Genomic DNA, 23,388 nt, shown 5'->3' with positions numbered 1-23,388 from the left:
TAAAAATTTAGACCTGATTCCCTGTCTGAGTTTCTCTAGCTTCATCTTCCAGCCATTGGATCATGTTGTGCCTTTCTCTGCTAGATTGAAGAGCCAATTGTCAAATAGTTGGTCCCCATGTTGGTACGCCACATTTTACCTTAATCCAAATTAACTTTCAGTGGTAGACAAGCCCTTATTTTGGATTGAGAGGGGCTCGTTTTGGTTTAATTTAAACTGGTTCTGAATCAATGAAAGCTCCACTGGTCCAACCAAGAGGTTTGCGCTGGTTTAACTAAATTGGTTTAAATTTGCACCTTAAGTTAAATCAGTGGAACTTTCTCGCCCCTAGTTTGCAGCTGGCCACCGAACCTTGTCAGTATGTGTGTTAAACATGGATCTGTTACAGCCATGTGGGGTAGATGGATCAGGTAGGACACTGAGATCACAAGGGTCGAGTGCCGCAAACCAGCAAGTGTGAGGAAAGGGAGGAAGGACAAGGGGTCATCTAGGCAGAGAAGGAGCCAGAAGGGCTGGGAGTGAGAGACAGAGATCTGATCTGACACCACTGTTCCCACCAGGAGTGAAGGAGTGGATGGTGCAGCAGGGCATGGGTGTGATCTGGATTTCCCAGCCAGGAGGAGCCCCGCCAGTTATGGATAAGAGATGAATTGGGTGTGGGGCAATTTAAGGAGTCGGGAGGGCGATTATGAGAAACTCGAGGGGGCAGGGGCTGGAGGCAGTGGGGAGTTTGAGGAGATTTGGGGGAGAAGGGTCCAGAAGGAGAGGGGAGGTTGGGGGGAGGGGCTACAGGCGAAGGGGGGATTTGGGGGGAGAGGGCATTTGAGGAAATTTGGGGAGGAGGCCAGAGGGAGAAGGGGGGTTGAGGATTTGGGTGGGAGGGGCCACAGGGAAAGGGGGGATTTGAGGAGATGTGGGGGGTATCAGGGGAGGGGCAGGGGAACAAGGGGGGATTTGAGGAGATTTGGGGGATGCGAGGGGAGGGGCAGGGGAACAAGGGAAGATTTGAGGAGATTTGGGGGGTATGAAGGTGGGGCAGGAGAATGGGGATTTGAGGAGATTTGGGGGATATGAGGGGAGCGGCAGGGGAACAAGGGGGGATTTAAGCAGATTTGGTAGGCATGAGGGGAGGGGAAGGGGAACAAGGAGTGATTTGAGGAGATTTCAGGGGGTATAATGGGAGGGGCAGGGGAGCAAGGGGGGATTTGAGGAGAGTTGTGACGGGGGGGTCAGTGAGGCCAGGGAGGGGTGTCTGAGAGCTTTCTGAACTGAGGAGGAATTATCTTATTGATACAATTTATGTATTTAGAGCTGGGAAGAAATGGACATTTCAGAGGCAGTAGAAGCATAGGGCTGATGGTGATAAGATTCAAGTACACTAATCAAATATTCAAATCAGTTAAATACATAATGTGCGTGGCATCTCCAGATGTCCTGACAGGCTTACTGGGTGCGTGTCAGGCAGCGCTGCAGGGCTGGGAGTCAGGAGCTCTGGCACAGGGAGGGAAGTGTGAACTAGTGGGGAGAGAAGTGGCTACAGAGAGAATAATGCAGCACATAGGTTTGGCCAATCCATTCTAAAAGGCAGTGTGACTGAGGGCCGGTCTACATGGGCCACAGTCTGGATTACAGGGGTGCAAATTGCAGAGGTCACCAAAATGTTGCACTCTGCCGTATGCTGGTGTGAGCTAAAAGGTGCCTAATCTATGTTAACGTTGTCCATTCTGAAACAGGATTACATCAGTGCATGCTGGGCACTTCTTAGTTTGCACCAGCAGGGTCTACATGGGACAGTTAGAATGCAAAATTTGGATGTGCTCTACAGTTCACATCCCCATAGTCTGCACTGCAGCGCGGTGTAGACAGGCCCCAAGTCGGGGGAGCTGCTGTATTAGAAACCTAGGTTCTTTTCCCATCTCTGCTAGAAGTGACCTTGTGCAAACGCAGCAATCATAGCTGTAAATTGAGGGGAACAATTATCTCCCCTCAGGTTAAGTTCAGGGGCACCGGAATGGGGGGGGGGTGGTTATGTGCCCCCGCCACCACTTTTAAAAGCCCTTTTAATAGCCCTCCCACTTTTTACTGGTCGTAAGAATGCAGGGAGGGGGAGGGGTTTTGGGGGGAAGAAGTAGTGCGGGGGAAGGGGCAACTCCCTCCATTGTTAGGAAGCTTCTGCCATCTCTGGTTAAGGTTGTGAGCCCTTGGTCAATAAGAGCTGTGAAGCACACCGAAATATTATCAAGTTTCAGAGTGGTAGCCGTGTTAGTCTGTATCAGCAACAAAAACCAAGGAGTACTTGTGGCACCTTAGAGACTAACAAATTTATTTGGTCATAAGCTTTCATGAGCTAAAACCCACTTCATCAGATGCATGCAGTGGAAAATACAGTACGAAGATATATATACACAGAGAACATGAAAAAATGGGTGTTGTCACTGTAATGAGACCAATGGAGACTTGACCTCCTAGACTTCCGGCTCTTAGCTTGTGACCCCGCCCCTTAGGTTCCTCTGTAAAGTATCTTCTCTCTCTGTGAGATCTCCAGTGGTTCATTCCACCCCTCCTGGAAGCATGGCTAAGAGCTTTGTAGCAGCTGGTTTTGGCGGCTTGTTCTTTGTGCCACATTTCTGTTTTGCCTGTGCTGAGAAAGGTGATGTTTGACAAACAGGGAGTTCCGGGGATGCTCTCTCTCTCAGGATCCACTGGACCAAATGACTCCAAATTTGTCACACTTCTACCCTCACCCCATATTAGGGTTGTCAGGAAAGTCCAGTCAAGAAAAGGAATCTTGGCAGTGTCTGGTCAGATGTACTGACCGGACACCAACAGTCTGGTTACCATGGGGCGGGGGGGAGGGGTGGGGTGCTGGGTCATTAACCTGTGCCAACTCCTGCTCAGCTGGGACTGCCTCCTACCTGCAGGCAAGCTCCCTGTCAGGCTGCAGCAGCTGCTGTCCCAGCCCCAAAACAGAGGGAGCCCAGCTGGGGTGGGGGGGAGGGAGGTGGCGACAATCCAGCAAGCAACAAGGGAGAGGAGGAACAGATAGGGGCAGGGCCTTGGGGGACGAGGCAGAGAAGGGAGTGGGGCCACGAAGGAAGAGGTGGAGCAAGAGTGGGGCCTTGTGGGGAAGGGGCGGGGCAGGGGCCTCAGGGGTCTGGTTACCAGCAATTAGAAAGGTGGCAACTATAGCTGGTATGCCAGTTTTCAAGCTGATCTCACTGTTAGTCTGGATTTCAGAGGGTTTGATGATTAGTTTTAAATCAAAACCTTGTCACAACCATCCTTAACTGTGTCGTGTCCCCCCCTTCCCCCCCCCCCCCATCGTCGCATCACAGCGCCTTTTCTCACCACGACTTCAAGGCTACTTAGCCTGGAATCTCCACCTTTGCTTTGCTTTAAACCGTTGTGGAAAGTGGAAGGTTTGGTGCTCCGTGCAGCTCTGACTAGGGGATTGGGGTGGTATGAAGCGAGATGAGGGCAGGGGCTGGGTTGGGCAGTCCTGCAGGCCAGGAGAAGGTGAGTAGGGATTGGATACAGGACAGAGAAGTGGGTGGGCACCGTCCCAGCTCAAGGCAAAGAAAGATGGCTTTAAGTGAGAGTGAGCAGGCTGCTGTAGACAATTGAGGTGCAGAATAAATGAAAGCAGAATGGTGGTTCCCCCATTGCCTCCTCTTCCCCACCCCCATTCTACCACATGTCACCCAGGTCAGGATTGTCCCCAGCAGCTGTTGGATCCTCCTGGCAGCCATCACTCATGGTTTCCCACAACACCCGGGAATAGTCCCCTCCCACTGAGAGCTCAGAAGGGCTGGGGGTGGGGCGGATTCAGCTCCTGATTTTTCAATCTCCCCAGCAGCTCTCTGGGCTAATCCCTACCGTGGCCAATCTCCCTTCCCCCTCAGCGCAGGGACTGACTTGTGTCTGGGTTCTCCAGCAGGTGACGGGGTGCCAAGTGACAACGAGGAGGAGACCCCCCCTCAGGAAGGCTCTGAGAAGGCGGAGTCACCCGAGGCCTTGCCAGGAAAAACCGAGGGCCCCGATCAGGGTAAAGCCAGCGGGAGCCAGTGCCGGTCAGAAGGGCAGCCACCGCAGCAGAAGAACCCTGCACCGAGGAAGCAAGAGGGCAAAGCCACTCGCCGTGCTGGCCTCAAGAAGGGGAAAGAGCCCCCACTGTCGCAGCAGCGGGGGGCAGGCGTCTGCACTGAGTGCGGGAAGGACTACGGTTGCGGGCGGGCAGCACAGCGGGTGCAGACGCCGGAGAAGCCGCACCAGTGTGGGGAGTGTGGGCGCTGCTTCCGCCAGCGCTCCATTCTGGCCAAGCACCAGAAGATTCACACGGGAGAGAAGCCCTACCGCTGCGATGACTGTGGCAAGTGCTTTAGCCGTGGCTCCAACCTGACACAGCACCAGCGTATCCATACCGGTGAGCGCCCCTTCCACTGTGGTGACTGTGGCAAGAGCTTCATCCAGAAGTCGGACCTGGAGCGGCACCAGCGTGTCCACACCGGCGAGCGCCCTTACCAGTGTGGCCAGTGCGGCAAGTGCTTCAGTGTCAGCTCCCACCTGGACCGGCACCGGCGCACCCACCTGGGGGAACAGCGCCGCCACCATGCCTGCGGAGGAGGCAAGGGCTGCAGCGGCAGCCCAGCGGCCCGTCACCGGGCCTGCCAGGCCGAGGAGGAAGAGGAGGAGGAGGCAGTGGCTGCCCACCAGTGTCCCGAGTGTGGGAAGTGCTTTGCCCAGCGGGCCTCACTCTCCAAGCACCGCAAGACCCACAGTGGCGAGCGGCCCTACCAGTGCGGTGACTGCGGCAAGCGCTTCAGCCGCAGCTCCAACCTGACTCAGCATCAGCGCATCCACACCGGCGAGCGCCCCTTCCAGTGCGGTGACTGCGGCAAGCGCTTCATCCAGCGCTCCGACCTGGAGCGGCACCAGCGCGTCCACACCGGCGAGCGGCCCTACACCTGCCCCGACTGCGGCAAGAGTTTCAGCGTCAGCTCCCACCTGGACCGGCACCAGAAGATCCATGCTGCCGAGCAGGCCTCCTACCGTTGCCCCGAGCACCTCAAGGGCTTCCTGGCTGCTCACCAGCATGGCAAACTCTTCAAGTGCTCCGACTGCGGGCGCTGTTTTGGCCAGAGCGCGGCACTGATCAAGCACCAGCGGGTGCATACTGGTGACAGGCCCCACCAGTGCATGGACTGCGGGAAGAGCTATGTGGCCAGCGGTGCCAGTCCCAAGGGCCAGGTGGCGGCCGGAGGGAAGCCCCACAAATGCACTGACTGCGGGAAAAGCTTGGGTGGCATCTCGCCTCCCGTGCTGCACCCAAGGCTGCGCGCCCAGCAGTGCATGGACTGCGGGAAGAGCCTGGCGGCGGGGAAGCCCCCGCCACCACCGGCAGAGAAGCCATTCAAGTGCACAGACTGCGGGAAGGGCTTTGGGCAGCGCTCGGCTCTGGTGAAACACCAGCGAATCCACACGGGCGAGAAGCCCTATGCCTGCCCCGACTGCGGGAAGGGCTTCATCCAGAAGTCGGACCTGACCATTCACCGGCGCATGCACACCGGAGAGAAGCCCTACCGCTGCCCCGAGTGTGGGAAGTGCTTCAGCGTCAGCTCCAACCTCATCACCCACCAGCGCACCCACCTGGGCGAGAAGCCCTACCAGTGCTCCGAGTGCGGCAAGAGCTTCATCCAGCGCTCAGAGCTCACCATCCACCAGCGCGTGCACACCGGCGAGAAGCCCTACAAGTGCCCCGAGTGTGGGAAGTGTTTCAGCCGCAGCTCCCACCTCAACCGGCACCAGCGCACCCACGGCGGCGACAAACCCTCACTGCTCTTCGCCTCCAAGAACTCTGCCGCTGCCAGCAACCCCCTGCAGGCCTCCTCTGCCTTCTCCTCTGCCTCCTTCTCATCCCCACTGGGCACCTCCTCCACCCCCCTCCCCTCCCTGCCCTCTTTCCCTTCCTCTCCCTCGCCCATCTCCATCCCCGCCCTCTCCAACAACCCACTGGATCTGCCCTGGGCCCTGTCCTTCCCATCCCGCGCCTTCCCCCACCCTTCCTTCCCCTCGCCTGCTCCGTCTGGGGCCCCGGCCTCGTCACTGATAAACTAACTGCCCCCCGCAGCCTCTCTCTTCCCCCTCGCTCCCCCTAATTCTTGCCTGCCTCCCTCCTTACTCCCCATGAATCTTGCCTCTCCCCCTCCAATCTCCCACCTGGCACCCCGTAATCTCAACTCTCCCTCTCCTGGTACCCCATGAATCTCGCGTTCTCTCCAACTCCCCCATTGTCCCCACTCCTGTTCCCTCCCCCATCCCCACCACCACTGCCAACTCTCTTGCAGTTTCATGGTGAGTCTCGTGATATTTGGCATTTTCCCTAAAGCCCCAGCTCCTAGAGCAGGGGATTTTCATGAGAATTTCAGCTTAGAAAATTTCTCGTCCTCCTGGTTGCAGAGAAAAGCAGGAAAACATGATCCCTGGCGGCTCGGACACCAGAAGGCAAATAATCTCAACGCTGAATTTAGTATTTTTAAGCCAACTTCCTGATTGTTTTGGGGCCTGGCTCCTGCTTTTTGAAGATGTGGGGCTGGTGATACTGCAATGGGGCCATGGCTATGAAGCTGGTCTTGTCTTTCTCCTTTCTCCAGTCCTTCTCTTCCTTCAGCATTCACGCCATCCACCTCCTCTCCCCTTACCATCCCTTTGACCTTTCCCCTGGACTGGCTCCTCCCCTTCTCCCTTCCCATGTCCTCAATGCCTGTACCACTGACCCCTCCGATTCTGCTGCACGACATCCTCATTCAGCCCTGCAGCGCTGGACCAGATCCCCTCCCTGGCTCATCACCAGCTTTGGCCCCTCTCTGGACAAGGCAGTTGCTGAGCCCTCTCCATCTCTGATCCTCTCTATCTTCACTCCGTGAGATCCCCACAGGGATCATGGTGCTGTCGTAAAAGGACTCTTAGGAGGCCCAGGCCAGAATGGAAAGGCAGATAGGCTGAGACTGGAAGCATCCTGTGCTGAGAGCAGCAGCAAAGTCCCATGCTCCTCCGGTGAGTGGAATGAACAATTCAATCCCTACCCTGCAGAGGTTCAAGTGTCCAGAGACACAACAGCCTAGCAAGCCGAGCCGTTGACTGCATGGGCTACTGGAGTGCTGGCATCTCCATACTTGTAGACTAAGCATAGGTTGGCAGGGGAAGGTTAAGGTTAGAGCTGGTCAACATTTGTCATATTTTGATGAAAAATTATGTTGACCTTTTGAATTTTGATTAAAAAGAAAAGAGAAGAAATTAATTTTCCAACATTGATTGTGAATTCCTCCCCCCTCCTTTTTTTTTTTTCTTTTTGAACATCTCTAGAGCGTGGCCAACATTGTCTGGAATTTCAAAACTTCTGTGCAAATTTTAGAATGAAATTTTGAAAACTGGACCTGAAATTTTTATTTTTATTATTTTTTTGCTTCCCCTCCCCTTCCACCCTGTTTTTTGACTGCCTCTAGTTAGGATCATCACTGAAAAGCTAGGTAACAGTTATCACTCAAACTAATTTCATTTGGCTTGTCCCATATTTCTGCTGCCATGTTGGATCAATTACTATCTCTGACTGCTCTTGCGACTCTGTTTTCCAAGTCTGTTTCGATTTTCCTTTTTAAAAATTTTTGTAACCTTGTAAATAGCCCAGTGATAGTTTTAGACTCTGTAAATATTTTTTAAAAATCTATTTTCCTGTTACTCGTAGAGGAGAATGCTGTGTTTTAAACACCTGCTGTACTGTAATGAAGAAGGGAGGACTGATCTGGACTTAGCCACCCTCCGAGCACACTACTTGATACCCAAAGAGAGATTCCCCTTCAGCCCTGGACCATTTAAGAGACTAAAGAGTCAGTGTGGTAGCATCAAATACTTTAGACTACTTAAATCCATATTTAGGCTGGTGTATCCAACCACCAAGTGTCCAGCATATCCCAAATCACCCTTGCATTTTGCAACTGCTGTCACGTATTCCCACATCCCAGCTGGAATTTCATGCGCCCCCCCACCCCCAAGTGTTTGCCTTCAGCTCCCTCTTTCTGCCACACGTGAGCAGGCAAGGCGCCTCCCTGGCTTGCCTTTCGCTATCCCCTAGCGCTGGATCCCAGCAGAGAAGGAACGCATGGGAAAAGCAGAAGGCAGCAGCAGAGGGCCCAGCTGGCAGGGATGGAATATGAGGGGATTCAGTACAAGCCACATGATCCCCTGGCTGCCTCCCAGACAGCAGCCCTGATACTTCAGGATCCATCCCCCCCCCAGCATTTTCAGCACCCTTCAGACAGGACCGAGACGCTCTCTCCAGCACTCAACAACCCACCCGATTCCCTGCAGCTTGCCAAGGTTTGTGCAGCCTCATGTCCTGCCCCATCATTGCTGGGGGCACCGCAGTGTTAGAAGATAACATAAGAACGGCCGTATTGGGTCAGACCAAAGGTCCATCTAGCCCAGTATCCTGTCTTCCAACAGTGGCCAATGCCAGGTGCCCCAGAGGGAATGAACAGGCAATCATCAAGTGATCCATCCCCTGTTGCCCATTCCCAGCTCCTGGCAAACAGAGGCTAGAGACACAATCCTGGCTAATAGCCGTTGATGGACCTATCCTCCATGAATTTGTTTAGTTCTTTTTTGAACCCTGCTATAGTCTTGGCCTTCACAACATCCTCTGGCAAAGAGTTCCACAGGTTGACTGTGCATTGTGTGAAAAAATACTTCCTTTTGTTTGTTTTAAACCTGCTACCTATTAATTTCATTTGGTGATCCCTAGTTCTTGTGTTATGAGAAGGAGTAAATAACACTTTCTTATTTACTTTCTTCACACCAGTCATGATTTTATAGACCTCAATCATATCTCCTCTTAGTTGTCTTTTTTCCAAGCTGAAAAGTCCCAGTCTTATCTCTCCTTGTATGACAGCCGTTCCATACCCCTGTTCATTTTTGTTGCCCTTTTCTGAACCTTTTCCAATTCCAGTATATCTTTTTTGAGATGAGGCGACCACATCTGCATGCAGTATTCAAGATGTGGGCATATCATGGATTTATAAAGAGGCAATATGATATTTTCTGTCTTATTATCAATCCCTGTCTTAATGATTCCCAACATTCTGTTTGCCAGAAGCTGCAGTTAATGATGACGTGCAGAGTGGTTGCAAGCATGCAGATTAACTCATTAAATCATTAGAGAACCAAGGTGGGTGAGGTAATATCTTTTATTGGACCAACATCCATTGGTGAGAGAGACATGCTTATAAGCTACAGAGAGCTCTTCTTCAGATCTGGGAAACTTAGCCCTGGTCTACGCTGCAGAATTACTTGATATAACTACATCACTCAGGGGTGTGAATGATCCACACCCCTCAGCGACATAGTTATACTGGCCAGACAATCACTACACTCTCGAATGAGCTCACACAGAAAAATGATAAAGGACAAAACCTCTATCACCAGTGAACACTTGCCACAAAGTGATCCGCTCGTAGCTGACCTCTCAGGCCTCATCCTCAAAGGAGCCTGCTGAACACCTTCAAACATGAGCCTGGGCGTTTAAATTCATCACTGTGCTAGACACCTAAAGTCATGGTCTTGATAAAGACACTGGATTCATGGCTTGTTCTATTTATGTAACCCGCTAACCCCCTTCTTGTTCTGTGACCTCAACGGTGTTGGTCACATTTTGCCTTGAATGGTCCCTTAGAATAGTGGCTAACGACTTATGCTGAACTAGCTGTTCGAGCTTGTACTTTGCTGTGACGCTCTGAGCCCTGGTCTGCACCGCAGAATTACCTTGGCATAACTGCATCACTCAGGGGTGGTGTTGTCCTGGCCTAAATGCCAGTGTAGACAGTGCTATGTTGGCAGGATAGCTGTCACTGGTTAACTATTCCACGGGGAGAGCTCTCTTGTCAGCGCAGAGCGTTTTCATTGAAGCACTACAGCTGCGCCGATGCAGAGTTTTAAGTGTAGACTTCCCCTCAGTACCTTTTCCAGACCTGAAGGAGAGCTCCCTGGGGCTCGAGAGCGTGTCTCTCTCCCCAGCAGAAGTTTGTCCAATAAAAGGTATTACCTCACCCACCTTGTCTTTCTAACATCCTGGGACCAATGCGGCTACAACAACACTGCATACATCATCACATCTTTGGAAAACTCCAGCCTAAATGAGTGGCCTAATTTTTCAGAGGTGCTATGCTCCTGGCCCATGACTGGGGCCCCAAGCATTACACCCATGATAGTAATAAATGAAATACTGCTGCTTCTCCTTGACATTGATAGTCTTTATGGCTGCCCAGTGCCCCTGAGAACCAGGCAGCTTTCATTTAGATGCCTTCATATGGCTATAGGGGCCAGATCCTCAGCTGGTGTACATTAGTGTTGTCATTGACCTGAAGGCAGTGAAAAACTCCAACTGAGAATTCTATTCTATTCTATTCTATTCTATTCAAGAAGTGTTTTTTTACCCACGAAAGCTTATGCCCAAATAAATCTGTTAGTCTTTAAGGTGCCACCGTACTCCTCATTGTTTTTGTGGATACAGACTAACGCGGTTACCCCCTGCTACTATTCTACTCTAGTGGTTTTTATATCACGTTCATCACAGTAGCATCTGAGTGCCTTTCAGTAGTGCATGAAACATCTGTCTAATATCTAACAGTTTAGGCACCGAGGTCTAAGAATTTGGGCCTAAATATGTTTTTAAACCTCCCATAAAAAGACCCAGAAAATTGTATTGTACAGCTGACTAAAGAACCAGGCTTCATTTGGACTCTTGTTTTGTTTTGGGATGATCCTAGCTTTTTTGTGGGTCATGAAAGAGAAGGAAAATGAGATTTGGAATCCCCAAGCACTTTCAAATTTGGGTTTTGACTTGAGCGTCTGTTTCTGACAGAGTGGTGTTTGGTGCTTCAGTGTACAAACACCCCACAGCCCAGTGAAAAAAACAGTCCTCCCACGGAGTCTATGAATGGGTTTTGCATCATCAGAATGGGAAACTTCCAACCAGAATGCAAATGCCAGCTGATCCAGAGTTCTGTTAGAATATTTAGAGCTACTTGGTCCAGGAAGTTCCTTGTTCTTAAAGAAACAGACACTTGAAGTGACAGAAGAAAACTTTTGTCGTTTTTGGTTTGAAGTTTGATTTCATGTATATGGTGAGGAACCATAAAATCAATTGACCTGATTAAGTGACAAACATTAAACTTAGATGTTAAATTATTTACAGCCTTTAATTTTGTGCTAGCATCTTAGGTGCCACAATGACAGGATGCTTTGAAGACAGACACTTAGATAGGCCTGTTAAATAGAAAGACAGGTGGAAAGACACGGGATATCAAGAAAGAACTGCATCAGGAGAGTTATAGCTTACATAACAGAGGCTTTTGTGCAACCTGAGACTCAACCTCCTGTGTGACCTAGAAGACCAAAAGATTCAGACTCGTGATCTTGTTAATCAATAAGGATGGGGTGTTTTTTGGTGGGAGACCAGTGTGTGGTATTGCAGCTGGAACTGGAAGTGTTACACATGGAGTGGAACCCTTGACAACCACAGAAGTATCAATGCCAGGAGGAACAGTACATTGACAAGGAGCGAGATCTCGAGGGATGGCATTGTCAGGAAGAGCCACAGGACTGTCACAGTCATGAGCAGAGAGACTGTTCCAGCAGCTGTTGGTCTTTCACCTGAGGGTGATGGTGACAGATGAAGAATAACCTCCACAGCTTTAAACAGTTATTCTGTAAACACACTGCTGAGGGATGCCTGATCTGGGGTGGGTTTGTTATGTGCCTTCAAGAAAGTTTGTGAATGGTGCAAATTGAAAGAAGAAACAGGAGTTTTTCACCTGTCACTGCTGTTTCTGGGGAAGCACATAAGGCTGATGCTAGAACGAGCTCTTGTGCTAAAAAATGAAAGCTGTTCTGCTGGTGATGGAAGCATAGTGCAGATGCTTCTGCCTGCTCAGTAAAGGGGCTGGTACAAATTGTATGCAGGGTTTCCGTGCCAGTGACTTTGAGAGGCCATCAGAGGTGTCTCCCTAGAAAAACTGAAACGTATCTCTTTGTGGACAGTTTGAGGGCATGTTACAGGGATCTGAAAGCTGAACCCAGTCAGAAAGCCCGATGGACTGGTAGATCAGTACCGTGTCTGCCAAGGGCTCCATGGCACTGTCAGTCCTTGGAAACACCAGCCAGTTTGCCTGCTGGTGCTTCCCTTTGGAATGCTAAATGATCCAGCGGCGTTTCAAAGGATGGCCAACAAAGAGGCACCAGGGCTGAATGGGAATACATTTGTCTGCAGCTAGAGGTATGAGGTGTACCCAAGCCATGGACCAACTCTGTCTACGAGGCCACTACCGACAGCAGCAGACCTGTTGCTGGGGTGCTAAAGTGGTGAGCCTGCTAGAGTGGGGACTGGCCCACTATGAAGACTGGCCCACTATGAAGAAGGTTTTTTGGGAGCAGGGGGGTTACTGCTGCAGTACCATTGGGAGCACCATACACAGAACAGCATGCGCTGAACCACATCCAGCCGAAGGAGACAGAAGGCTGTATTGAGAATGTCACTGGAAACGTAATGAGGGTGTTTTCTGAAATGATTCCCTGAGTCTGCTCTCGCTGAAATCAATGGCAAAACTAGGCAGCTCGGTCCAACGCCACTTGCCTTTGAAAATCCCAGGCCCTAAGGCCACGTCCTAAAGGGTCAACCCCCCCCCCCCCCCCCCCAGCTTGGATACTGTGGCCAACTGTCTTCCACACATAGGAGAAAGGATATGGCAGAAATAGAGACGTGATGCAGAAGAGCAAAGAAAAATATCAGGGTCTTGGATAGATTTATAAAGGTCAGGACTTAGTGTAGAGGTGAGGTAGAATGATGGAGGAAATGAACGGTTCAGCGGGGTGCTCCCCTTCATGCAATTCCCATAACACAACCACCATAGGGGGCACATGGTGGAATTGAAAAAGCACCTATTTAAAGATGATAAAAGAAAAAAGTAGTTATACCCAATGTGTAATTAACCTGTGGAACTCATTCCCGCTAGATACTACTCTGCCCATTGCCACAGCAATAAGTGTTTCATAAAAACTTTAGTCATGAATGGGCTACATTTTCCAAAGTGGCTTAAGACGCCTTTGAAAGTGGCCTGGTTTTCAGAAAGGTGCTGAGTCCCCACTCTCTGAAAAGCAGTCCCCGGAAAGGGTCTCAAGTCATGCTTCCAAAAATGGAGGCAACCAAAATCAATAGTCACTTCAGAAAAAGTAGGCCTGCTGCAGGTAATGAGCTCTGCCATTCCACGACCAAAGCGAAAAATGCGGGCATGTTATAAACGCTCCTGCTCCTGGGCATGAGCCAGTCACTGGCTGATGGAGGTGAGGAACAAAATTCCCCCGGGGCAGGGAATTGTATAAATGCACCTTTGTCTAAAGCAGCTGACGCTGGCGGCTGTGAGAGACAGGATACGGGGCTACGTGGAGCCCTAATCCAGTGTAACAATTCCTCCATTCCGAGGGCAGGAGCAGGTTTTAACTCACTAAAGTGAATGGTAGAGATTGTGACACCTCTGTAGGCAGCATTACTGGAATACTATGTCCAGACCAAAAAACTCCTGTTCCCTAGTTAAACCTTTTCAGCAGACCTAGTGTCAGGGTCCTTGTAGCATTGCTATTCCAAGATAATACAATGACTTTGCACACCAATGAGTTGCCGTAAAAATGGGGCCGAATGATGCTAAACATAGGGTTGCCAACTCTCACAATTTTAGCATGAGTCTCGTGACATTTGGTGTTTTCCTTTAAGCCCCAGCTCCTGGAGGCATGTAATTAGGGGTGAATCTGACCTTTCATTTAAAACACTTTCTAGCCTTCGTGGTTGAAGAGAAAAACTTGAAAATGGGCCCTGAGTATGAACCTAAAGGCTCCGAAACAGGAAAGCGAATAAAAATCCCTAAATTGATTTTTTTTTAAAAAGAACCTCTTGATTTTTTAAATCAGACTGATGATATTTGGAGCTTGATTCTTGAATTTTTTAACATCTTGGGATTGGCAGTGCTGTAAATGTGTCCTGGGGCCATAGGAAATCTAAGCCAGGTCATGGAAAGAAAAAGGGAGGGATGCAAATGGATGGGCAGGTGACAAAGATTTTTAGCCACATGCACTGCCAAAGAAATGCACTCTGCGTGTTCTCTTGTTGGGAATAAAGAGGCAGCTGAAGTGCAGTTCTAACTTGGGAAAGTGACTGCAAAATTGTATCAGGTTTATCATCTCTCAGTGACTCCTCAGTGGAGAAGTCGAAAGATCCTGCTTTTAAATGCAAGCCCCTCAAACTCAGCCTGGGAGCTGAGCTCTTTCTGTATCGTCAACACTGACACTTAGTCTGCAACTGGACTTAGCTCTGGAGATGATGCACGAGCCAGATGCGAAGCCAGGGAGAGGGATGGTCTGGTCTGGTCTGGTCTGGAGGGGACTGAGCACAGGGCTGGGCTGGGGAAGCCCTGAGTTCCAATCCTCACTCTGCCAGAGATCTCTGTCTGGGGTGGGGTTAGTCATTGTTGCTGCCTTCTGCCTCAGTTTCTCCATCTGTAAAATAGGGAGGGCAGGGGGATAACAGTGCTTCCCACCCACCTTGCATTGGCACTGTGAGGGTGAATTGTGTAACATCTGCCCTGCACTTTGAGTCTGTAATTCGCTATATCCCTTCTGAGTCATGTTATCCGGAGTATAAAGTAGGGAAAACTTATTCACTTGCTCCAGAAAAGACATACATGGGGAATAGGTTGATGCAGGAAGAAGAGGCAAATTTAAACTCTATCTAACCCTTTTCTCATTGTAGCATCTCACACACCACTGTGAGGTAGGCAAAGACTAACATGCCCATGTTACAGATGGGGAATGGAGGCACAGAGATGCTATGGGGCAGACCACACTACATACATCACTCTAGCGATCCCGGCTGAGTCCCCACCTCCCTGTTTTCTCAGTATAGCTAAACCACCTCCTCGAACGACATAAAGTATGCCAGCAAAAGGGCTCGCTGGCCAGGGTAAGCTGTGGCTAGGTGGGGGTTTTGCCGGCACAGCTCTGAGGACACAATTTTGTCTCACTCCCATCTGGCAAAGCTTTGCTGGAAAAACATGGGGCTTGTCTACACTGCGACGTTGTCAACAAAACTTTTTGTCTTTCATGGGTACTTTAAAAAGCCCCCCCGCAAAAGTGTTTTGTTGACAAAAGTGCTAGCAAAATACCGATACAGAGTGTTCACACACGCTGACTTTTAACAATAAAGCTGTGTCGACACAGGCTTATTGCTAAAAGCTGCATCATGTAGACAAGCCCTTGATAGCATAGACCTGGCCTAAGTGATTTTCTCAAGGTCATGCAGAAAGGCGGTGGTAGAGAAGGGACTTGAACCAAGAGCTGGGGAGTCCCAAGCCAGTGATCTAACCACTGGGCCATCCTTGCTCCCTGAAAAGCTGCTCTTGAGAGCAATACTGCACTTGGTGGTTCAGCATCTTTGCTGAAGGCCGAAGGACTGGCCCAGCGTAGAGTTTGTCTGAGGGGGAGGAGATATGACTAGCGTAGCTTTAGCACAATAACTATTGTACGATAGCTCTTCTAGAGTAACACTCCAGTATGGACACACTATTAGGAAATAAAAAGTGACTTTACTCTGGAGTCAGCGCTCCATGTAATTATTCCGAAATAAAAACACCTTTATTTTGGACGAGTGTCCACCTGGGGGAGTTAGGATGGAATAGCTAAACTAGACCGGAGTGGAATAGCCATGTCAGGAAATCTCTCCCATGTTGACAAGTCTTCAGTACCTGCCCTAAATGCTCTCACATGTCCCTCCTGGACAGCGGAGGCAGGACAGGCTGCGTATTTGCCTGGGTGAGGGATGATGGGAACATCCAATCTCCGGGACGAGGATCCTAGATGCGGAGCTGGTTGATGGTTATAGAAGCAAACAAGTTTCATTTTGATAGTCCTGTATTATATACTTGTGTGTCGGCGCTTCGGAGTGTTTTTATGAGTGTTGCTGTTTGTTTTCTGAGCCTGTTTTCATTTTGCTATGCTTTTGTACCCTCTGTAAATAGCCCAGGCAGTAGCGTTAGAGCCTGTAAATAAATAAACTCAACCTTTTTATCTGTTTGTCCCCAACCTTGTGGAGGCTGCTTTATTGGAACTCCTTGTTGCCACGTGCTGAAGAAGAGAGCAGAGCTAAAGGAGACATCCTTGAGCCCTGGAGAAGCTAAGCCAGTGCCTGGTCTATTCGGGGTTGGCTACACTAGGGGAATTTGCACTGGTGTGACTATAGCAATGCACTGGGGAGCTTGCTGGTGCAATGAGAACTGCTCTCTGTCTATTGAAAATATGGGTCTAAGTGATAATCAGTGACAGAGAAACCTAGGCTTCTTCATCTCATTCCCCCCCCCATTAACTATCTCACATTCCTCCCCCCACCCCGCCCCATCCCAGTGATAGAGGCCAGGAGTCCTGGCTCCCAACCCCCCACCTCTAACCCACTAGACCCACTCCTCTCTCCAAGAAAGGGATAGAACCCAGGAGTCGTGGCTCCCCTGCTTTATTCACTAGACCCCACTCCCCTCCCAAACTGGGGACTAGAGCCCTGGTTCCCAAGGGGGCATGGTTGTCTCTTAACCACACTGTGTCCCTACACAGCAAGTTACCCAAGCAGTGCTCATCCCACCCATGTTTGCTGTTCTTAAGGCAACTACCCAAACATCCGTCCTTGGGTGCCCCAGTGCTGGGAAGCTCTTGTCTCCCCTGCCCCATGCTCAGATGAACAAGGGGGGACCCTTTGCTTTTCAAACACACCGTCCTTATTTCCTTTTCCCATCTCCAGGGCTGGGAGCAGGGAGGTAAGCCCTTCGCTCCCTGAGGTGGGAAGTCCTGTTTCTGAGCTGCTGAGCCCCATCAAGGAGACATGACTGATTGTATCTCACTGCAACAGGGGCCTGGTTCTCAGCCAGGGTTATGTGTACCTCTGGGAGTATGCAGAGGTCTTCTAGGGGGCACATCAACATTTGTGTCCATTTATTCTTTTGCGTAGAGACTGTCCAGTTTGGCCAATGCACATGGCAATGGGGCATTGCAGGCACATGATGGCATATATCACATTGATAAATGTGCAGGTGAACAAGCCCCTGATGGTGTGGCTGATGATAGGACTTAACCAAATCAGCCACACCATCAGGGGCTCGTTCACCTGCACATCTACCAATGTGACATCATGTGCCAGCGATGCCCCATTGCCATGTACATTGGCTAAACTGGACAGTCTATGCAAAAGAATAAATGGACACAAATCAGACATCAAGAATTATAACATTCAAAAACCAGTAGGAGAACACTTCAATCTCCTTGGACACTCAATAACAGACTTCAAAGTAGCAATTCGTCAACAAAAAAACTTCAAAAACAGACTCCAATGAGAAACTGCAGAACTGGAATTAATTTGCAAACTGGACACCATCAAATTAGGCCTGAATAAAGACTGGGAGTGGATGGGTCACTACAAAAACTAATTTCCCCTTGCTGATACTCACACCTTCTTGTCAACTGTTTGAAAAGGGCCACCTTGATTAAATTGGCCTCATTAGCACTGCAAAAGTGATTTCCCCCCCTTCTTGTCAACTGTTGAGAATAGCCCACTTCCACCTTAATTGAATTGGCTTGTTAGCACTGACCCCCCCACTTGGTAAGGCAACTCCCCTCTTTTCAGATTCTGTGTATTTATACCTCCCTACTGTATTTTCCACTCCATCCATCTGATGAAGTGGGTTTTAGCCCATGAAAGCTTATGCCCAAATAAATGTGTTAGTCTCTAAGGTGCCACAAGGAGGACTCATTGTTTTTGCTGATACAGACTAACATGGCTACCACTCTGAAAAACTTACTCTTGTGTCCACACGGAACCTCCTTGAAGATTGGTGCCGTTGGAAAGTTCTTGGCTGTGTCCTCTGACAGAATGCTCAGAGGACAACTCTGCAAGGAGAGCCGCAAGGAGTTGTCCACCTGCTCTTATTGTGATTTTCACTGGAAGGGGCGAGCCTAGCCTATGTACATATCAGTATCAGAGCTGCAGTACTGCTAAGCCCAAACATTCAAAAGTCATGAGCCAGCTCCCCCAAAAATCATGACATTGGCTTAGAGATCAAGAAAATTTCAAAATAATTAATGTTGGGTTCTGTTTATTTACCTTCCGGTTTGTGAGCCTATAACGTGCTGTGAAACTTTTTTCTGCCCCTGCACAGCATGAAACTTACTACTTTCCTAAAGATTCTCACCTGACACCTGGAGTTTAGGGAGGAGGTGAATGGGAAAGGGGCTTAAGAAAACACCAAGTGTCATGGGACTTGTGAGAAAAATTGGCAAGACCAAGATGGTTGAAAGTTCATATTCAAAAATTTTGGGAAAAAAGGCTGCATTTCCCCCCTCCAAATGGAATTATTTTTTGGCAAAACCCACTAAGATTTCCTTGACTTCCCCCTCCTGCCCTTCTGCGTGGGTGGAGGATTTGTTTGGCATAGAACCATAGGAAACAGTCAGCAGACTGGATCAGAACTGCGACCCATTTAGCCCCATATCCCACCTATGATAATGACCAGCGGCAGCTGCTTCAGAGGAAAGTTTAAGAACTCCACAGTGGTACACGTGGGATAATTTCCCCCCAGATTAGATCTCATCCTAGTCTCTAATAGCTAAAGATTGGCCCAAACTCTGGAGCAAGAGGTTCAATATCCCTTCCAAAAACAGCTGGTAGCACCACCTGTCATAACTCTGGCTATTTTTTGGCTATCCACAGCCATTTCTTGTTTTCAGATTTCCAGTTTTGATTGGCTAGCTCAGTCACAAGGCAGGGTTTGTTAGGTTATTCCCAAAATAGAAATATTTTCAGTTTCTGTGACTGACCAATGTTGGAAAAGAACAACACTTGAGCGAAACCAAAATCTGCAGAAAACTTCAGGGAAAAAATGAATCTGCTTTGGAAACAGAAGACGTTTGAAATTTTTTAAAGTTTTCATGCTTAAGAACATAAGAACGGCCATACTGGGTCAGCCCAAAGGTCCACCTAGCCCAGTATCCTGTCTTCCGACAATAGCCAATGCCAGATGCCCCAGAGGGAATGAACAGAACAGGTAATTATCAAGTGATCCATCCCCTGCCACCTATAAATACATTTTTGCTTGTTCTAACAAATTTACTTTTTTCCTACATAAGGAACAATGAAACACACCAGCAACATGGCATGTGTTGTTGCTCTCCAATCTACTCCAACCACCCAACCTAAATCACCCAGAATGATGCTTTTTAATGAGTCAAACAATACCTCAAACAAACTGCAACCAATGGAGAGCTGCAGTCTCTCCATACAGGTTTTTCCCAGTCAGCAGAAAAAAATTGATGGTTAAAGGTGACACCGAACTAATAATCTTTGCCAAGCTCTGGAAACTTACCTGCTGCAAACTTGACACTTTAGAAAGATCTGACTCTGACTCTCTTTATTGTATTTTTTATGTCTGGTCACACAGTTTTTGTATGGGTTTAACTATTTTAGTTAGGAGTATGATTTTTCTAGTTATATCAGCTCAACCTCTAATGTAGACACAGTTAGATAAGTACTGCTTTATCCTTGTCAAATACAAGAATAAACTATTGATTTAACTGTTTCCACAGTAGGGGAGTGTTGTGTCACTTTCACTATGTGGGTGTAGTTTAGATAGTACAATATTTGTGTGTAGACAAGGTCATAGAATCATAGAATATCAGAGTTGGAAGGGACCTCAGGAGGTCATCTAGTCCAACCCCCTGCTCAAAGCAGGACCAATCCCCAAATAAATCATCTCAGCCAGGGCTTTGTCAAGCCTGACCTTAAAAATATCTAAGGAAGGAGATTCCACCACCTCCCTAGGTAACGCATTCCAGTGTTTCACCACTCTCCTAGTGAAAAAGTTTTTCCTAATATCCAACCTAAACCTCCCCCACTGCAACTTGAGACCATTACTCCTTGTTCTGTCATCAGCTACCACTGAGAACAGTCTAGATCCATCCTCTTTGGAACCCCCTTTCAGGTAGTTGAAAGCAGCTATCAAATCCCCCCTCATTCTTCTCTTCCACAGACTAAACAATCCCAGTTTCCTCAGCCTCTCCTCATAAGTCATGTGTTCCAGTCCCGTAATCATTTTTGTTGCCCTCCGCTGGACGTTTTCCAATTTTTCCACATCCTTCTTGTAGTGTGGGGCCCAAAACTGGACACAGTACTCCAGATGAGACCTCACCAATGTTGAATAGAGGGGAACGATCACGTCCCTTTATCGGCTGGCAATGCCCCTACTTATACATCCCAAAATGCCATTGGCCTTCTTGGCAACAAGGGCACACTGTTGACTCATATCCAGCTTCTCGTGTCAATGAATCGACATTGGAGGTCTCTTTCCAAAATATATGCTCTAGCTCAATCACAAGCAAAATATATGCTCTAGCTCAAACACAAGCTATGGGCTAGGTAAGGACTCACTTGTTAAGTTTCTACGACCGTGTTATACAGGAGATTAGACTAAATGATCCCTTTTGGCCTGGGACTCTATCAATCTATAAAACTCAGTCGTTTCTTTCTCAGGAATGAAGGGGAAAGAGATATTATTATTATTATTGTTGTTATTTATTATTATTTATTATATTTAATTGATAAATTAAACAGTGATAAGTCACCAGGACCAGATGGTATTCACCCAAGAGTTCTGAAAGAACACAAATGTGAAATTGCAGAACTGCTAACTGTGGTATGTAACCTATCATTTAAATCTGCTTCTGTACCAGATGAATAAAGGATAGCTTATTAACACAAATTTTTAAAAAAAGGCTCCAGAGGCGATCCTGGCAATTACAGACCAGGAAGCCTAACCTCAGTACCAGGCACATTTGTTAAAACTCTAGTGAAGAACAAAATTATCAGATACATAGATGAACACAATTTGTTGGGGAAGAGACCACATGATTTTTGTCAAGGGAAATCCTGCCTCATCAGTCTACTAGAATTCTTTGAGTGGGTCAACAAGCATGTGGACAAGGGTGATCCAGCAGATATAGTGTACTTAGACTTTCAGAAAGCCTTTGACAAGGTCCCTCCCCAAAGGCTCTTAAGCAAAGTAAACTGTCATGGGGTAAGAGGGAAGATCCTCTCCTGGATCAGCAACTGGTTAAAATACAGGAAACAACGGGTAAGAATAAATGGTCAGTTTTCAGAGGTAAGTAGTCTGTACTAGGGGTCTGTACTGGGACCAGTACTGTTCATCATATTCATAAATGATCTGGAAAAATAATTAAACAGTGATGTGGCAAAATTTGCACACAATACAAAACTACTCAAGATAGTTAAGTCCACAGCAGACTGCAAAGAACTGCAAAGGGACCTAACAAAACTGGGTGACTGGGCAACAAAATGGCAGATGAAATTCAGTGTTGATAAATGCAGAGTAATGCACATTGGAAAACATAATCCCAACTATACATATACAATGATGGGGTCTAAATTATCTGCTACCACTCAAGAGAGAGATCTTGGAGTCATTGTGGATAGTTCTCTGAAAACATCCACTCAATGTGCAGTGGCAGTCAAAAAAGCTAAAAGGATGCCAGGAACCTTTAGGAAAGGGATAGATAATAAGACAGTAAATATCATAATGGCATGCCCACACCTTGACTACTGTGCATAGTTGTGTTCGCCCCATCTCAAAGAAGATATATTGGAATGGAAAAGGTGCAGAGAACGGCAACAAAAATGATTTGGGGGTATGGAGCAGCTTTCGTATGAGGTGAGATTAAAAAGACTGGGACTTTTCAGCTTGGAAAAGAGACGATGAAGGGGGGATATAATAGAGGTCTATAAAATCATGAATGATGTGGAGAAAGTAAATAAGTGTTATTTACTCCTTCCAATAACACAAGAACCAGGGGCTCACCTGATGGAATTACTAGGCAGCAGATTTAAAACTAACAAAAGGAAGTATTTCTTCACCCAACACACTGTCAACCTGTGGAATTCATTGCCAGGGGATGGTGTGAAGGCCAAGACTATAACAGGGTTAAAAAAGAATTAGATCAGTTCATGGAGGATAGGTCCATCAAAGGTTATTAGCCAGGATAGGCAGGGATGCAACCCCATGCTCTGGGTGCCCCTAGCTTCTATTTGCCAGAAGCTGGCAGTGGACGACAGGGGCTGGATCACTGGAGGATCGCCTGTTCTGCTCAGTCCCTCTGGGGCACCTGGCCTTGGCCACTGTCAGAAGACAGGATACTGGGCTAGATGGAGCATTGGTCTGACCCAGTAGGGCCGTTCTCATGTTCTTATTAACAAAACCCTAGGACTGATAACAAACATACAATGGGATGTCACATCTTTCACTCTTTCTTTTCTCTAGAGGATCTGCCATCGGAACCAGGGAAGTGACAAGGTAAAATTCTGGGAACTGAGGAAATAAGTGAAAAAAATAATGGCCTTGTACCAATGAAGCTGATGGGGAAATGTCCTGAAGATTTGGCTCTGATCCCTAAGACATCAGCTTTTCTAAATCTCTCTGTTGGACGTGTGTAGATGAAGGGATGGTGCGGGAGGAATTATTGGTAACGCTGATCTTCTCCCAGACTATTGAGGAGGTGAAGGGCAATGTGCTCCCCTGGTGCCAGCTGTGCCTGGGACATTATTCTGGGACATTATGCATAGAGTCTAGTTTGTGCCCCTGGGCAGATAGCCCAGTAAAAACCCTTGACATTCCTAAAAGAGGCTGCTTTGGAGGTCTCATTTCGTAGTCAGTTTCGGATCATAGAATACCAGGTTTGGAAAGGGCCTCAGGAGGTCATCTAGTCCAACCCCCTGCTCAAAGCAGGACCAATCCCCAATTTTTCCCCCCAGACCCCTAAATGGCCCCCTCAAGGATTGAACTCACAACCCTGGATTTAGGGGGCCAATGCTCAAACCACTGAGCTATCCCGCCCCCCAGGTCCTCACCTCTAAGGCACCAACCATGCAGCCTGATTGGTGCAAGAGCCAGGCTCCGAATGCAGAGACAGGGCTGTAATTTCTATATCACCAGGCCCAAGTTCATTTGAAATGTTGTTGGAGGTTTTTGTTCTTCATCTACAAACATCATTCCGATTGAGATCTGTTGTCCTTTCAATTGTTATAAAAACATATTTTTCACTTTCCTTCAGTGGGGCAGAAAAAATCATTTCCCACAAAAAGCCATCACAAATATTTCCATTACCATTTTCCCACTCTCTATTTACCATGGTGGTGAATTTTTTTTGGCCTGTAACATCACTGCTGTGATGGGCTGTTGTCCAGTTGGA

General features: G+C 48.3%; 1 protein-coding gene across 4 annotated transcripts in view; it reads left to right on the top strand.

Moving 5' to 3' along the window:
* The window catches only part of LOC125621756 (uncharacterized), a 38,125-nt gene extending 15,642 nt beyond the window's left edge, over positions 1–22,483 (top strand). For 2 of the 4 annotated variants that reach the window (XM_048819000.2, XM_075119392.1), the window contains exon 5: positions 3,935–16,176. In XM_048819000.2, the coding sequence (XP_048674957.1) occupies positions 3,935–6,114 (2,180 nt within the window). In that variant the 3' untranslated portion in view covers positions 6,115–16,176. Of the gene's footprint in view, positions 1–3,934; positions 16,177–22,460 lie in introns of those variants that run through there. The other 2 variants (XR_012664937.1, XM_075119393.1) reach the window with 2 other exon arrangements.
* Positions 22,484–23,388: the final 905 nt, after the last annotated feature.

Source organism: Caretta caretta, chromosome 14 (assembly GCF_965140235.1).
Source record: "Caretta caretta isolate rCarCar2 chromosome 14, rCarCar1.hap1, whole genome shotgun sequence".
In the NCBI taxonomy this organism is placed as follows: Eukaryota; Metazoa; Chordata; order Testudines; family Cheloniidae; genus Caretta; species Caretta caretta.
This window is presented reverse-complemented; position numbering and strand designations above follow the sequence as displayed.